An 18051-nucleotide genomic window follows, 5' to 3' on the forward strand; every position below is an offset into this window, starting at 1 on the left:
CGGCTGAGGGACCACCCCCCCCCCCCTCCCCAGTGCACGAATTTCATGCACCGGGCCTCTAGTTTATGATACTTTTCTACCTCTTCCCTCACCCCCCAAACTTACTAAATGAACCCTTTCAAGTCAGAAAGCTGCGAAACTCATGGGGTAGATTTAATTTGAATAGCAGTTTGATTAACCAGACTTTGAACTTTTTCCCCACACAGATGACTTCTTGTTTTCTTCTCAGTTTGCAGATGGTTGTGCACCTTAGTTTTCTTTCATTCAACATGTATTTGAGTGCCTTCTGTGCACAAAAAACTGATCCAGACAATGGAGAGCAGCCATGAATAAGGACAAATAAATGAACAAGATACTTTCAGAGAGTGATAATGTGGGCATAATAGAATAAATGGCATTCTAGAGGGGGATCTTTTCTAGTGTGAAGGAAAGCCTCTCTCAGGAAATGACATTTGAGGTAATCATGTGAAGTAGGAACTTGAGGTAGAAATAATTTTGGCATGTCAAGAGGATCAGAAAGAAGGCCAGTGTGGTTAGAACATAGTGAGCAAAGGAAATAGTGGCATCCAATGATAACAGAGAGGTAGGCAGGTGCCGGTCACATATGCCTTGAAAGTGTTGGGAGATCACTGAAAGGTTTTATACAGGGGAAGGATATATTCCATTACATTGTTAAAGATCCCTTTGGCCTAGCTTTGGAGAATGGGTTATAAGGGCCAAGTGAGGGGCAGGGACATTAGTTTGGAGAGGGTATTGTTCTAGTAAGGACTAGAGGCAACATCAGCTAGGACTTGGGAACAGTGAGAAGATTAATAATAGCTTCTGCTTATTGATTGTTTACTTTGTGGATGGATTTGCTCTCCTCACCCCCCCAAATGTAAACTGGTAGGATTGTGGGAGTGGAGTATGAGTTGGTAGTGAGGGAAAAGAGAAATCAAAGATTATTTTGGGGTTTTGATGTAAGTGGCACCCTTACGGAGATGAGGTTTGGGAAAACAATATGGTAGAGGAAATCAAGAGTTTTGTTTTGGCCATGTTACGTTTTATGGTAGATATTCCAAGGGGCAGTGCCAGGTAGGCAGATGGACAAAATACAGGTACACCTTGTTTTATTGTGCTTTGCGTTATTGCGCTTCACAGATGTTTTTTTTACAAATTGAAGGCAAGGCCCTCCACCAGCAAAAAGAATACAACTTGCTTTATGGAGACGGTTCCTTTATTGTAATGGTCTGGAACCAAAAAACAATATTTCAGAGGTATGCCTGTCATCTAAATCTCAGTAGGAAATTAATTTTTGGAGACAAATTTGGAGTTAGCACTGTATACATATTGATTTACCACTGTGTCACAAGTCCCAAAGACCACTCCTAAGTTTGGTGATTTCAGGTAGAAACTAAAATGAGTAAAGGGAAAAGGTGCATGGGATGAAGTCCAGAGGAGACTAAGTGTAAGCTTCCAAGAGTCCTTTCACGTCAGAGCAGTGATTTCTAGCCCGTGTGCCACAAGATTTTTAAAACATGCAATATCTGACTAGACAAGGACACTGACCTCTTTTCCTTTAGATTGTCGGATTAAAAAGTGACAATAGCCAACACAACGATAGTCGCTGGTGTGAATGAATCAAAATTATACCTTTTTTTTTTTTAAGTCCTCACCCGAGGTTATGTTTTTATTGATTTAGGGGGAAGAGAGAGAAACATCACATCAGCTGCCTCCCATAGATACCTCAGCCAGGGATCACATTCAAAACCTAGGTGTGTGCCCTGACCAGGAATCGAACATGCAACCTTTTGGTGTATGGGACAACACTCCAACCAGCTGTGCCACCTGGCCAGAGCTATGCCTATGTTTTTTTCAGATCGGCAAAAATATAATTTTTGGTGTGCCACAGAAGTTTAGTAATTAGTTTATGTGTGCTATGAGATGAAAAATGTTGAAAATCACTGCAGTGGAGTCATAGGACACATACTTAACTCCTCCTGCATTGAATTATGGCAACATATGTGAAATGTGTACCTGGGAAGCTCATTTGAGACTCAGTGCCCAGGATTTTTATTGTGGTTGGCCACAGGCATCCTCTGCCAATATTTCAGAAAGAAAGCAGGTGTTCAGCATAAACCATATTGTTTGCACAAATAATTTAGGCACAGTAAACCACCCTTATTAGTTAGGAAATGGCAGGAACACTTCTGAAACCCAAGTTCCCAGATGCCTGTTAGGGGCCAACCTTGTAAGCAGGCCTTTCTGAGGGTAGCAGTCTCAGGCTTGCTGTGTTAACTCTTTTCTGTACAGTTGCAGAGGAACATTTCTGCTCCAACTATACATGAGGTGCTATTGGAAGTGTTGGGATACTTTGAAAAAATTCTTACCCTTCGTAGGCTACCATAGGCCTACTATACATGGGGTAAGACAGAAATACAGAAATTAGATTAGTTGTACCAAGGAAGTGCCGTTAAAACTGCAAAGGAAGAAAAGGCCCCCAAGCTGGTTTGATATTTCAAGCAGCAATCCTATGTGTGTATAATACACACTTTTTAATTTTTAGATCAATTCAGTTTATAATTAAAATTAAAACATACACTAAGTTGTGTTCAAGGTACTAAGTTTTGTATATAATTATCACTTTCCAGTTTATTCATTGATTAGTGGCAATTATTTTTTGGTGTTTCTTTACTTAAAGATTTATCAATTTAGAACCGAGTTAGTGCAACATGAAAAGATAACTTCTCCCATTATAAAAACTACTTTATTGCTTTAGTTGTATTCAATTCTAGGTGCTAAAGTGCGGGCACGCATGTACAGTGTGATTGAAACTTCGTGGCCCATGCACAGAAGTCGGTATTTTGTGGAAGAGCCACACTCAAGGGGCCAAAGAGCCGCATGTGGCTCGAGAGCCACAGTTTGCTGATCATTGGGCTATACTAATTGTAATGACTATTTTTCTAAACCATGCATTTGATCAAATCAGGGACTTCCCTTTGCCTTCAGGATAAAGGCCACAATATGGCATTCGGGACCCTATATAATCTAATTCTATTCTAATTCTCTAGATTATTCTGCTATTTCTTCATACTTCACATATACTTAAGCCACCTGAATCACTTACAACTTCTCCCTCATCTTGTTTAATACTTTAAGGGTTACATTCAAAGGAGAGGAGATAGCATGAGCAAAGGCATATGTACAAGAGAGAGCAAATTCTGAGTAGAAAATACATATGGTCCAGTGTTGCTAGAATGTGAAGCCCCAGGTAAGGTATGGAAAGGTGAAAGGCTATTGGGTCGAGCCCTAGAGGTCAGGACCTAGGCCTAATTCTTTGTATTCCAAACACAGTATTTCATAAACCTCAATGAATGAGCAAGTGAGTGCTTAGTTGATACCTGATGTTGGCATGAATGACCTTGAAGTAGTAGGATGGTTGCTTTAAGTTAACTAATTGTATGGCTTACTGAAACCCATCTAAATTTTTTTAAAAAGATTGCAATTAGACAAATATTTGTTGAGCTTGTTCTAGGATAGAGATAGCAAAGGGGTGGGGTGGACAGATCCCTGCTCTTACATTCAAATGGAAAGAGTGCAAACAACAAGTAAACCATATAGCATATCAGAAGATAAGTAACAAGAAGAAGAATTAAGTAGGGGTAGGGAGTGTAATTTTAAATAGGGGCATTAGGGAAGGACTCACTATAAAGTTGCTATGTGAGTAAATCCACACCTAGAGAGGGGGAGCAAATGAGCCATGCCACCCTGGGGGAATGTGGTTCCAGGCAAAATGAACTTTAAGTGCAAAGGCCCTGAGGCAGGAGAGGAGGACAGAGGTGAGGCCAGATAAATAACGGGCTTTGTAGTTTTTATAAGGATTTTCACTTTTATTCTGAGGGAGAACAAACAGGAAGTTTTGAGCTAGAGTGACCTCATCTGCCTTATCACAGCAGCTAGAATTCTATTTTTTAAGCTTGATAATAGATTGTAGGAGGAGAAGGATGGAATCTGGAATACCAGTAATGGGGTTATATTGTAGTAATCAGGCAAGAGATGATAGTGGCCTCCACCAAGTTGATAGCTGAGGAAGAGGTGAGAGGTAATTTGTTTCTAGATATATTTTGAAGATGGAGTAAAAGTGTTTTATACAAATATCAAGTAATTAGTTCATGTCTTTAAGTTTTATGAACTACTAGAGGCCTGGTGCATGAAATTTGTGCACTGATGTGGTCCCTAGGCCTGGCTGGCGATCAGGGCCGATCAGGTTCCCTGTATTCCTGCCTCCCCCGCTCCTTCCCTCACTGCCTACATCCGGTGCCACCCATCCATCCCCAGTTTCCCGGCCCAGCCTGGGGCCTGGCCGGGGGGGGGGGGGGGGGGGGGGGCAGGGACTGGGAGGTTGGCCAGCAGGCCCCGATCGGGCTATTGGGGCCTGCCGACCAGGGGGAGAGGGAGAGGGGTAGGGACCCAGGGGGTTGGCCGCTGGCCCCAAGGAGGGAGCTGGTCCTCGGCCCTCCTAGGAAAGGGACCACCTCCGCTGCCACCCTCCCCTGGTTCCCCATCCCAGCCTGGGGACCCGGCCCCAATCAGGTGATCAGTGCCTGCGGCCTGAGGGCAGCTCCTGTGTTGAGCGTCTGCCCCCTGGTGGTCAGTGCACATCTTAGCGACCAGTTGTTGCATTGTAAAGGTCATGTAGGTTTTTATATATATAGATTAGTGGAATTTTTTTCTCACACTCACCTCTGACTAAAAGAAAAAGGTTTGCCCTAGCTGAATTGGCTCAGTGGATAGAGCGTTGGCCCTCAGACTGAGGGTCCCAGGTTTGATTCCAGTGAAGGGGCATGTACCTCGGTTGCAGGCTCTATCCCCAGCCCTGTGAAGTTGCGTGTGGGAGGCAACCAATTGATGTGTCTTTCTCACATCGATGTTTCTCTCTGTCTCTCCCCTTCCACTCTCTCTAAATCAATGGGAAAATATCATCGGGTAAGGATTAACAAAAAAGAAAAGAAAAAGGTTTAACAACAACAACAAACTAACTTGTGTGTACCCTGATTTAGTATTTTAACCCCAATTCAGTGAAATTTGACACTAATAACTCATAACTACTATAGTCTGACCAGATAAGGCTGAAAGCTTACTTCACCATGAGTATTAACATAAGTTTGAGAAAAGTGCTGTCAGGGCTCAGGGTGGATGAAATTCTCATCTTGATTTGGGATGAAGTTCCTATTAAAATAAAGATACTGATTTATGAAGATGTCAGGGTCTCCCTTCTTGTTTGAAGTCATTCAGTGTAAGATCATTAACATCCAGACAGCTCTGCAGACCAGAAAAATTCATAGTTACAGGTGGATGATGAGGGAATTTGTTTCCTTTCAGAAAGTCTTCCCCCACTCTTCCACTTGCTGTCTCACATTTTAGGTAAGCCACTGTTTCACATTGAATGCTAGTTACAGTCACCTCATTGAAAAACCGTCTGTTTCAAGAGTGTAATATGTCAGGAAAAAGTGTCTAAATTACTAAGGATTGTATTATGCTCAGTGTGTTTTAAGATTATCTTTGTGTGAACATGGAATACAGACCTAGCCCAGAATTAAGATAATTAGGAAGCAGTTAATTTAAAGTTGAGACCAGTGTATATGATTGTATTTATACATGTAGAGGTGTGTTAGCATTGATGAGTAGTAGTGAATTTATTCCCCATTTTAAACATTTTTAATTTTTTAATCTTTTATTTTCTTTCCTTAAAAGTTTTGGTCCCCTTTAATTTCCAGTAGAATGTCTGGCACTAGATTTCAGTTAATGTCTTCTTAAAAAGCGAGCTGTCATGATTGATAGGGAGACCAGTAATGAGGCTATAGGCACTTAGGCAGCAGTCGGACAAATCTGATCGATAGTATCAAATTTTGATAATTCTGTCTGTAAAAATCAGCCATTGACTTTTTGTCCTAGTTGCCCATCTTTCAAAGGGGATAAAAGACACAGATTACTTTTACCATATAATCTCTCTCATTCTGCCACAGGAAGAATGTAGTTTTCTGGTCAAGTTTTGGGTATCCACTTATCACAATATATAACTTACTCTTCCTTCTGTTTTAAAATGTGTGAATATTTTAGTCAGTTGTTGATTTTTTTAAAAGTACATCTATCTTAATTTAAAAAAAAATCATAAGCTTATATATATCTTTTCATCTTTTCTGGGCAGAGAGGCAGATGAAGGCTGTAAAAAACCTTTAGAAAGATTGCTGAACATCTGGCAAGAAAGAAGTGTGTATGGCGGCGAGTTCATACAGCAGCTGAAGCTGTCTATGGAGGACTCCAAGAGCCCTCCCCCCAAAGGTAGAAACATCACCACATGTTTACAGCTCTTGGTCTTTGCCTACTTTCGAATCAGATATGAAAAGCTGCAGTGGGGGTTGCTGTGAACCACCAGCGATTATATGATTCTTCAAAGAGATGATCATAAATGATGGTGAGAATTTATGTAGTGCTCGCAGCGTGTAAGCCTGGTTCTAGTATTCATGCTATTCATCTCACACCCTAACTTTTGCTCTGTGTCCTCCTTGGCTCTCCTGCCTTTCAGAGACTTTCTGTGCACCAGGGAAAGGAACAACAAAGCTTTTTAGAGTTGTGGGGAACTAGGAAGTACCCTGGATGAAGGTTCCGTCCTAGCTCTGGCACTAAATACTATAGGATCATGGATAAGTCCCTTAGCCCTTTTAGAACTTGGTTTAATTAAATATGTGGATTTGGACCATACTTTTGGTGATTGTCAGCTTTCTGTCTAAAATTGATTTTGGTCTCTACTGAACTCAGGATATCCTTGGGAAGTGTGTACATGTATGTGAATTTTGCCAAGTCCTTAAGAGCATATGTTTATTTTCTTTAAAGATAAGTAAGAACAAACATTTGGTTCTTTGACTTCTATTTAGTTGTTTAACTCTAGTTGGCATGACATGTTTCTAAGCTACGACCTGATCTGTACACATACCCATTGCCTGGAGGATCAAGTCCAAGTACTAATACATTATTTAAGACCCTTTAGAATCTGACTTAGTTTACTTTTCCAGATTCTTCTGTCATTCCCTTATATATACCATATTCTTTTGGCCACACCAAACAATTTTCCCTCTGGGTGCTCTCCTGGTGCCTCTTCCTTTGTATTTGTTGTTACCTCTGCCTGAAATGTCCTTCTACCCCTTTCTCTGTGTGATGAACTCATTCTTCAAGAATTGCCACCCTCATCCTGACATCTTCCCCAGCTCTTCTGGCACTTAGAGTCATTCCTCCTGTGTTCCTCTGGTACTTTTTACATGCCTCTGCTGTAGAATACAACCATGGTAATAGCATTCATTCGGCAACCCGTTATTATGTACCTTTTGTGATCTCTTCCAGGTCTGAGTTTATATGTATTTTAAGGGAGGGGAGGATAGCTTTCCTGTGAAACCAGAGGTTAGAGCAGGGGTGGGCAAACTTTTTGACTTGAGGGCCACAATGGGTTCTTAAACTGGACCGGAGGGCCGGAACAAAAGCATGGATGGAGTGTTTGTGTGAACTAATATAAATTCAAAGTAAACATCATTACATAAAAGGGTACGGTCTCTTTTTTTTTTTTTTTAGTTTTATTCATTTCAAACTGGCTGGATCCGGCCCGCGGGCCGTAGTTTGCCCACGGCTGGGTTAGAGGCTCCCTAAAAATGATATAAATCTTTTCAGACTGAAAGTCGTTGTTTTACTTGAAGTTGATAAAAATAAAACAAAAACAATTTTGGGGTCACTCTGCGGAATAGGTTCTAAAAAGATGCTTCCTACCTCAGAATCTGGTGATGTTTGTTTTGCGTCCTTTGGTGGTATTCTGCACAGTGTTGAGGAATTATTTAGCAATCTTTACTCTGCCTCAGAGTTCATTGGCAAACAGTGCAAATTTTTTAAAATACCTTTGGGCAAGTAGGAGAGCTCTGAAATACAATGTTTGAAGCTAAGTGTTGAATTTCAAGTCAACAAGCACTTGCCAGACATGTGCTTTGAGTAAACAACTATGCTATAGGAAGGAGAGAAGAGTGAGAAATAGTTCTGCACTTAGAGAGCAGCCAGACAAATGGGGGAATTTGTGGCCCTGGTAGGTTTGAAAATAGCTTCATTGGGTTTCTCAGTTTTTTGAACATCTGGATATTAACAACAAGGGAGGCAGTATTCCTCTGTGTGGAGGATAATGCTAATCTAAAGATAATTTCTCTATTCTGTAAAGACGAAGGTTCCAACATGTGTATTAGTCCCAGTCAACCACTCTGTCTTCTCACTGTCTTCTTTGGACCTGAGTTATCAGAATATTTTACCACAATCCTTTCAAAATATGGATGCTTTTTCTTCAGTAGTTTGTTTTTAAATTTAAATAGTCTTTTTATATTTCAGCTTTAATTCATGGGCAATTCTTTATTTTTAGACAACTTTAGAATTTATCTTTGAAATAAAATTTTTTCTGTGGAACATTGACAGTTCTAACATTGGGGAATGCATGAGATTAGGAATTTTGTTTTAGAGCTAGAGATTTCTTGAGTTACATACCAGTCTCCCCATGGGCAAGACCCAGGTGTTCTAAGGTTGCCTCTCTTTTTGGGAATACTCACGCCTTTACTTGATTGAATGGGTCATACATGAACCACACAGTATTGTATAGTTATAGAAGGATTTAGAAAGGAAAAGCAGATTCTTCACTGTACTTTAATGGCTGTTAATAGTAATACCTTACAGGGTTATTGTGCACATTAATTGAGATAATGTAGATAAGATGTTATTAATCAAGTGATGATAATAGCTTTTATTTGTCCCCCCATCCTAATCCTATATAATAAAAGCGTAATGTGCAAATTGTCCCCTCAACTTGGAGTTGTCTGGGAGTTCGACCAGGGGGTGGGGCTGGGGCCGGCCGGGGATGGGGGTGGGGGATGGGGGGGAGGGAGGGAGAGCCCCTGCTGGCAGCGGCAGGTGGCCAGGGGAAGGGAGGGAGGCCCTGGCCAGCAGCCAGCAGCCGCTAGGGACCCTACCAGCGCAAGAATTTTGTGCACTTGGCCTCTAGTAATCTAATATTCTGAGTTTCTAAATACTGTATGAACTGTAGCAAAAATAGGAGACTTAATTAGTATTTTTAGTTTCTCAGATTTTGTGCAGAACTATCTGAAAGCATAGTGGTTAAGAGCACAAGTCGTAGGCCCAGCTTTCCCGTGTTTAAATCTGGACCTGGCTGCTCAGTTCAGTGAGACGATCTGGGTAAAGTGCTTTCAGAACTGCTTGAAATGTTAGCTCTTTGTTTGTTGGAGATTTTTTTCCTGTATTTTGCAAGGAGGGAACAAAGAATGAGGAAGCTGTTGTAAACAGTATTTCCTGGTTCTTTTCTCATTATAAAAGAAATACAAAATTTGTGGGCTTTTCTTTGCCCCAGAAAATTTCAAGTGCATTCTTTAGGAGATCCAGGTTTTTAGGCAGATGACTACATATTGTGATGTGATTTGAGAATCTTTTTTTTTTTTTTTTTTTAAATATATTTTATTGATTTTTTACAGAGAGGAAGGGAGAGAGATAGAGAGCCAGAAACATCGATGAGAGAGAAACACCGACCAGCTGCCTCCTGCACATCTCCCACTGGAGATGTGCCCGCAACCCAGGTACATGCCCTTGACCGGAATCGAACCTGGGACCTTTCAGTCCGCAGGCCAACGCTCTATCCACTGAGCCAAACCGGTTTCGGCAATCTTCATGCTAACTTTTTGACTTAAAATTAGTGTCATGGTCTGCCATAATGTCTAAAAATCTACCAAAATGCAGGTCTCCAAGAGGCATATCATAAACATTTAGGTAACCAGGATTACTTGAAAGTTAGCTGAGTACAAGTTCCCCTGGAGACAGAGGGACAGGTTGGAGGATAGAAGAGAAGGAGTGCAGTATGAAGGCAGAAGGATTTGGGTCACTTGTAGTGTCTATTTGCCTTGCCTGTAACAGTGTTTGAGTGAATAAAAAGGGAGTATAAAAACTGATCAGAAGCCAAATTGATAGGGGAACGTTGCCTTATCCTAGATTTATTTATTTATTTAAAATTTTTTTAAAAAAAATATATTTTATTGATTTTTTACAGAGAGGAAGAGAGAGAGAGATAGAGAGTTAGAAACATCGATGAGAGAGAAACATCGATCAGCTGCCTCCTGCACATCTCCCACTGGGGATGTACCCGCAACCCAGGTACATGCCCTTGACCGGAATCGAACCTGGGACCTTTCAGTCCGCAGGCCGACGCTCTATCCACTGAGCCAAACCGGTTTCGGCCCTTATCCTAGATTTAGATGTAGGAAGGGGACTGACAGATTTCCTAGGTTATTTTTAATGGTTGTCTGGCTAGATTGAGAATACTGGGCATTATGACTGCTAACTTTCTATAGATGAGTCAGGGTAGTTACCAAAGCAGGCTGTCCTGTTTGTGTAGAGGAACACAGTGATAGTAATTTCTGGCACTCCACTAGTGTTTTCCGAGCTCTGTGTGTCCTCTGCCTTCAGCAAGCTTCAAGCTCAGTGTGTTGACACTTGCCTAGGTATTATAGGTATGGAAAATAATAAGACACTTAATGTTTCTATCAGAGGTAAGGTCAGTGTCTGCCAGTGGCCATGCAAAGTAGCAGTGGCCAAGTGCTGTGGGAGTTAGAGGGAGATGATGCCTGAGAGAGAGAGAGAGAGAGAGAGAGAGGGAGTACTTAAGGTGATATTACCGTTACCATAAGTAAGGAAGCTTTGCACTTAGGTAGCCAGCCATTTCAGGTTTTTCAATAGAGGCATGATGGGGTGAAAGCTCAGCTTTAGGAATGTTAATCTATAATAATAAAAGTGTAATATGCAAATTGACTGAATGGCTGAACAGTGGGATGACCATCTGGACGACCACGCTATGACACCCACTGGCGCCAGGCCAGCCAAGGTGGGTGCCATGTGATTGGTCAGGGGCCTGGCCATTGCCCCATGATCGCCTACAGAGGGAGGCCCAGGCCACCAGCCGGCGGGGTGATCAATCGGGGGCAACTCCACGATCACCCCAAAGAGGGAGGCCCAGGCCACGGACCGGCTGGGCTGCAGCGGGTGGGCAGGGCCTCCCTCTGCGGGGGCGATTGATCGCGGAGCTCCCGGACTGTGAGAGGGCACAGACTGGGCTGAGGGACCCCCTCCCCTCCAGTGCATGAATTTCGTGCACTGGGCCTCTAGTTTAACATAAGAGTATAATCTAAGTTGGACAAAGAGCTGCTAGAGTTAGGGAGACCAGTTGGGATAGCTGTCTGGACAAGACCTGGTATGAGGCAGATTGCTGGTAAGAAGCTATGGGAAGGAGCAGAGGAGATACGTAAGATACCCCTCAGAGCTGTGGAATCTGCTAAAAGTTGGGACTTTGGCAGAGATTCTGGTGGTTCCAAGGTGTTGTACTTGGAAGATGAGGCCAGTGGAAGTGTTCATAATAGAAATAAGTAACTCAGGAAAAGAGGAATCCTATGGGGGAAATGATGAATGATTCATTTCCAGTAGGTCCTCCAAGTGGAGATAGGTGAGAACTGGAAAAGTAGGATGATAATTGTTAACTCCTATTACTGCACCCTCTTCCATCAGAATGGCAAAGGACAGAAATGGTCCTAAAATTATTTGCATTAGTTTGATTTCAGTCTGTGAGTGAGTGGTTGCATAAAGTGGTAAAAGGAGCTCTAGCCTAGCAAGAATGGCTCAGTTGGTAGAGTATCATCCTGTGAACTGAAAGTTTGCCAATTCGATTCCTGGTTAGGGCACATACTTGGGCTGCAGGTTCAATAACAGGTTGGGGCACGGGCAGAAGGCAACCAGTCGATGTTTCTCTGTCACATTGATGTTTCTCTCTCCCTTCCTTCCTCTCTCTAAGCATGTCCTCAAGTGAGAATTAGATTAATTAATTTTTCTTTTAAAGGAGCTCCAAATTAGGAGGCAAATGACTTGGCTGTAGGACCCAGACCAATGAGCTCTCTGACTTTGGACATTTGGACAAACCACGGCCTGTGGGCCTTGATAGTCTCATGAAAAATAAGATGGGGAAAGTAAAGACATGGGTTTATCTAAGGCAGGGGTAGGGAATGTCTGACCCTAGGGCTCTATAAGGCCTGAGAAATCATTTGGTCTGGTCCTGTCAAGGCAGTAAGGGTGAGTTAATTAAATGTTTTTATTGCTTTCAGCGAGGAAGGGAAAAGGAGAGAGAATCATTGATCAACTGCTGCCTCCTGCACACCCCAAACTGGGGATCGAGCCCGCAACCCAGACATGTACCCTCACCAGGAATCAAACCATGATCTCCTGGTTCATAGGTCGATGCTCAACCACTGAGCCATGCCAGCTGGGCAGGCAGGCTAATTTTTAAGTTGATAATTTTGTATGGCCCTCGAATCCTATATAATAAAAGCCTAATATGCTAAGTGTCTGGCCAACTGTTCAACCAATCAAAGTGTAATATGCTAATGATATGCTAAGGCCGTTCAACTGCTCGCTATGACGTGCACTGACCACTGGGGGCAGACAGTTGACCAGTCAACCAGTCGCTGTGACGTACACTGACCACCAGGGGGCAGACACTCTGACTGGTAGGTTACCTTGCTGCTGGGGTCCAGCCGATTGGGAATGAGCAAGATGGGCCGGACACACCCTGGAGCCCTCTTGCGGTCCTTCCCCAGCCTCGATTGTGCACCGGTGGGGTCCCTCAGTCTGGCCTGCACCCTCTTGCAATCTGGGACACTTTACAGAATGTTGGAGAGCCAGTTTCGGTCCAATCCCACAGGCCACTCCCCTCAGGAGGGCGCCAGACGCAGGGCTCACTGCTGGTGAGCGCTGCCGCGGTGGTGCGAGCCTCTCCTGATAGGGACTGATTGGGCGCGAGCCCGCACCACGCACAGTGGGGCCAAGATGAGTGGGAGCAGCAGGTAGGAGCTGCAGGTGGTGTTGGACTGTGGGTTTCTGCCCAATCCCCGTAGGCTACCCAGAGGGACCCCACCTATGCGTGAATTTGTGCACTGGGCCTCTAGTAATCTTTTAAATATCCAAATGGCCCCTGGCAGAAAAAAGCTTCCCCAACCCTGATCGAAGGCCTGCCAATGCTCAATTCAGTGATTCTGAGTGTCCTGAAGTATTTAGTGATGTGTGGTTTTTATATATAAACTAGAGGCCCTATGCACAAAATTCATGCAAGAGTAGGCCGGCCTTCCTGCGGCTGCTGGCACCAGCTTCCCTCTGGCACCCGAGACCCAGGCTTCCCTCTGGCTGCCAGCAGACACCCGGGACCTGGGCTTCCCTTGCAGCCCTGGCTTCATCTGGAAGGATGTCCAGTCTAATTAGCATATTATGCTTTTATTATTATAGAAATTTTTGTATGAGAGTTTGAAAACTGAAGGATTCAAGTTTTATAATCATTTTTACTTTAGTTACTATACTTAACAATTATTTATTGAGCACTCTTCTAGGTATTTGGAAGTGAACAAAATAATACAAGTTTTCCCCTTTTTTGCTGTTATGCTTAAATTCTAAGTGTAGTGGTTAAATCTCTATGTGGGTCATACCACACACTATCCATTAATTAGATAGCTACTATGTGCAAATTACTGCTAGATATTTCAGTGCAAAGTATATCCTAAAAGATTTTCAGTTTTAAAAATACAGCAGTCCTTGCATTGCATAGTAGTGCAGCAGTTTAAAAGTGACCATGTAAGCTGAAACCATGCAAAGTGATTTTAATAATCAATAAAGTTATGATTGTTCTGTAACTTTTAAGATTTTTTTAAAATTTTGTTTTATTGCTTAAAGTATTACAAGAGTATTACATATGTAAGATTTTTTTGTTAAAGAATTAAAATCTCACTGTTGATTAAAATTGTATATGGAAGCAATAGATAGTAAAATTAATATTTAGTATGCTATAACAAAAAATTGGAAGCATTGAGAATTAAAGTGTTTTATTTCTTTGTAACAAGCTTGTAACAAGTGATTCAAATAGAGGTTGCTTACTTGTACAGTTTATGATACAGAACAAGTATCTTTTCTGTCTTAATGAATTGTCATACTCCTAAGTTTGATTCAGCTTCCAACATTTTATTCTTTGTTTTCAATGTCATGAAAATATCTCTGAGAGTTCTTTAATATGAAGTTCTTTGTCAGCATCACTTCCCCTGGGACATTGTCATTTTCATCACAACCACTTTCTTCATTGATTTGATAAGTTGGCTCACTAAGTTCCTCTGGCTTTGAATCCAGAGTCTCTAGATGCCTGTGGCAGTGCCAACATTCCTACAGCTAGCTGTTTCTGCTATAGCTCCATTGACGGTCCCTTCAGATTGCACTTATATAGTATTAGTTTTAGTTTTAATTTCTTTGCTGCTCTTTCATCATTGTCAGTCAGTTCTCTGTTTTGATTATTCATTTTTATGAAATGTCTTATGGATTTTATCATTGGAGGATCACATAACAATCTATTGTCTGTGTCTGAACTGAATAACAGATGTGCAGTGACCTGTCACTGACCTTGAAGAAGGGATATGGTCACTGATCATGATGCACTTCTGTTATTTACTTAGTGATTTGTGGACTGCAGTTAGTAGTGAAGCTTGCTCTTTATGCAGTTACTCATAGTTAATAGGCCATGGTAGATGAAATTTGGACCATGTTGTTGAGGAACTTGCGTTGTTTAAACCATGATAACAAATCTGTGCATACTAGAATTGTGCAAAGTGAGGACTGCCTGTATTGCAGATGTTTCTTTTTTTAGTACAACAGACAAAAACATTAAGAAAAATAAAGTTCATGTTATTAACTTGGCTTTCGTATCAAACATAGCTTGGCCAATTAATATGTAAGGTAGAAAACAGGAACTACATCCTTGATTCTAGAAGAAAATGTTCAATTAAGCAAGAAGAATATATTCTGTTTGTAACTTACAGAGTTCTGAGGCAGGTGCTTGGTGACCCCTCATTTAATAGATGAGAGGATAATTGTGTGACTGCCTTGAAAAGAGCACAGATTTTGTACTCATACCTTTAAATGTGTTACTTAATCTCTCTGAGTCTTCATTTTCTCACCTGTAAAATGGAAATATTACATCTTAGAATTGTTGGAAAGATTAAATGTAAAATAACTATTACAATGCCTGGCACATATTAGGAGTTCAATAGTTTTATTTTATTTTATTTTATTGATTTCAGAGAGGAAAGGAAAGGGAGAGAGATAGAAACATCAATGATGAGAGAGAATCATTGATTGGCTGCCTCCTGCACACCCCTTCCTGAGGATCGAGCCCGAAGCCCGGGTACGTTCCCTGACCGGGAATCAAACTGTGACCTCCTGGTTCATAGGTTGATGCTCAACCACTGAGCCACACTGGCAGGGCATCCAATAGTTTCTTTACTTTCCAAACCTAAATTTATCATTTAGATTTATGTCCCATAATTGTCTGGCATTTATTTTGTATTGTACAATTCGGTGCAAAATGAATGATCTTGGAATTAATACATATATCATAACAAGATAAAAGCACACAGTACAGATAATTAAAAATGTAAACTGTTAGCTTCAAAAGTGGTTAATTTTAATATGGAAACTTAAGTAATTTTTCCCAGTAATGTCAATCATATTTCTCATAGTTATTTTTAAGATAGGATTGTTTTGTTTTTAAAAGGATTAAGGATATTTGTGTTTAGAAGTTTTGACACAATTTTGATGGGTTTCTCTCTACTATTTATTTTCTGAACTTATCCCAGAAAGCATAACAAATCTTATTTTATATGCAGCATATTCTCTATAAACTCCTGTACACATTGGCTTGCTTCATTATATTGTTTGATAGATTTCTTACCATTTTACTTCTGTTAACTTTGTTTTTTAAGATAATGAGTTTTTTAAATGAAATGTGTTAGTTTAGTAAGTTTCACATGATTTTAGATGTTTGTTTTGAGTAGTATTTTTCCAGTGAGTCAATCTGAGATGATAGACTAAGTCCATTTTGACTCTATTCAGTAAAGTAGAACTACCACCAATTTAAAATAACTCACAAGAGGTTAATGCTAAGCTGTCTCTGAAAATGACCCCTCCTGCCCCTTTTACATGTGACCCATTGTGCATAACATTTAACTCTTACCTTTGCAGGCTTTGGTGACTCAAATTTGTCACTTCTTTCTTTCCTGTAGCAACAGAGGAGAAGAAATCTCTGAAGCGAACTTTTCAACAGATACAAGAGGAGGAGGATGATGACTACCCTGGAAGCTACTCTCCCCAAGATCCTTCTGCAGGACCCCTCTTGGTATGTCTTCATCCCCAGAGGATAGGGCAGAGTGACTTGGTGAAGTGACCTCTAGTTGGAGATTATGACCACAAGGTGGCGCAGGTGACCAATACTATGGAATCACCAAAGGGTAGTTCTCAGGGCACTGGGTACAAAATCTACCCAGTGAAGCTTGCAAGACAGCCGGCTTGACTTTGTCTTTGCGTGGCAGGACTTTGGTATGGATTTATGTTTTAAAGTGTATTTGGATTTGGCATTTTTTTCACTCCTAGAAATTGAGAATATTCTTTAAAAATAGATTTTTGTGAAAGGATATAGAATTATCTAGAATTTTACTCATATTCTGCCATGGGCAGACATGATCATTTTTAGAATTTGCTTCCACCTCATTTAACTCCAACTAATTATTTTTATACCCCATGTGTTAACGGATAGTGTTGTTTGTGTTTTATTGTATAGACTGAGGAACTAATCAAAGCTTTGCAGGACCTGGAAAATGCTGCATCAGGGGATGCTACTGTCCGACAGAAAATTGCTTCTTTGCCCCAGGAAGTGCAAGATGTTTCTCTGTTGGAAAAAATAACAGGTGAGAAGGAAGAATTTGGTTGAAAGATGAGGGAAGAAGGACATATCTCTAATTCATCAAACTCAATGGCATATTTATGTCTGCAGGTGTAGACTCTCCATTTGGTATTAGGTGCTCTGCCATCCTGGGATGTAGAAACATAACTGACATGCCAAACAATGAAGCTGCTGGAATAGTCCAAGCTTGAATAGAGATTCTAGGAATTATTGCAAATATGCTGGCATGCCATACATCTTGTGGCATTGTAAGTAAGATCTGTTGAAAACACAGTGAAAATTGTGTGGGCTGGGGACTGAGGGGGGAAGGCATTAAATTCATGACTCTCTTATTTAAAAAATATATATATATTTCAGTGCTGTGTGATTTATACATTGCACACTGACACTCCCCATAGATGATAGTGCCTTCAATGCCAAGAGCTCTAGATGTGTATTGTTAGTTGTGTCAGTTTGCCCTATTGATGATCACCCCCAATTAAACAGGGAGGGACAGTTGACATTAATCTCCCTTTGTGCATGAGAAATTGAAGGGAAGGAATGAAGCATGAACTAATATTTATAGAACATGCTCTGTGCCATATACTTCTTACTCTTCGTGTTATTAATCTTTTGAAACAACTGAATATAAATCCTCATATTACATAGGAGGAAATTCAGGCTTTGAGATGTTAGGGGTCTTGCCCAAGATCTTGGGTTTTCAAGCTGGGCTGTAAAGCCTATTTTCTTTCCATTAGAAAAGCTCAGACCTTTCATTCCGCTCTCTTCTGAGGGCCACTGTTTTTTCCATTCCAGTTCCTTGACTTGGCTGCTTCATTAACTTCCTCCATATCCATTTAAAGGAAATCAAGGTGGCTCATGAAACATTTCCTTCATTCAACAAATATTTGAGGCACAGTGTGTAGCAGATGCTCTTGGTGTACTACCATATCTCCTCATGGCTTAAGTGCCAAAAAGAAAAATAAAGCAGGGGTGTGATGGTGGAGATAATTGAAGGAGGTACTACTATTTTTAAAGTGATCAGGGAAGGCCTTTCTGGTGAGATGATTTTCAATCAGAGGTCCCCCAAGTTAGGAAGCAGGCCATGAAGTTATCTGAGGGGAAGACATGCTGCCAGGCAGAGGGAACAGTACATGGAAAGACCTTCAGGAAGGAACGTACTTAGCTGAGAACACAAC

General features: G+C 41.2%; 1 protein-coding gene across 5 annotated transcripts in view; it reads left to right on the plus strand.

Annotated features, from left to right (window-relative positions):
- The window catches only part of RPRD1B (regulation of nuclear pre-mRNA domain containing 1B), a 74735-nt gene that overhangs the window by 10038 nt on the left and 46646 nt on the right, over window positions 1-18051 (plus strand). For all 5 annotated transcript variants that reach the window (XR_011472152.1, XR_011472153.1, XM_070420304.1 and 2 more), the window contains exons 3-5: window positions 6188-6321; window positions 16197-16309; window positions 16751-16877. Coding sequence is in view for 3 of the 5 variants with exons in the window: in XM_070420304.1 (XP_070276405.1) it covers window positions 6188-6321; window positions 16197-16309; window positions 16751-16877 (374 nt within the window). In the remaining 2 variants the exon portion in view is untranslated. The remainder of the gene's footprint in view (window positions 1-6187; window positions 6322-16196; window positions 16310-16750; window positions 16878-18051) is intronic.

This window comes from Myotis yumanensis, unplaced genomic scaffold (assembly GCF_028538775.1).
Source record: "Myotis yumanensis isolate MYYU_CA2020_CCGP unplaced genomic scaffold, mMyoYum1.0.hap1 SCAF_7, whole genome shotgun sequence".
Taxonomy (NCBI): domain Eukaryota; kingdom Metazoa; phylum Chordata; class Mammalia; order Chiroptera; family Vespertilionidae; genus Myotis; species Myotis yumanensis.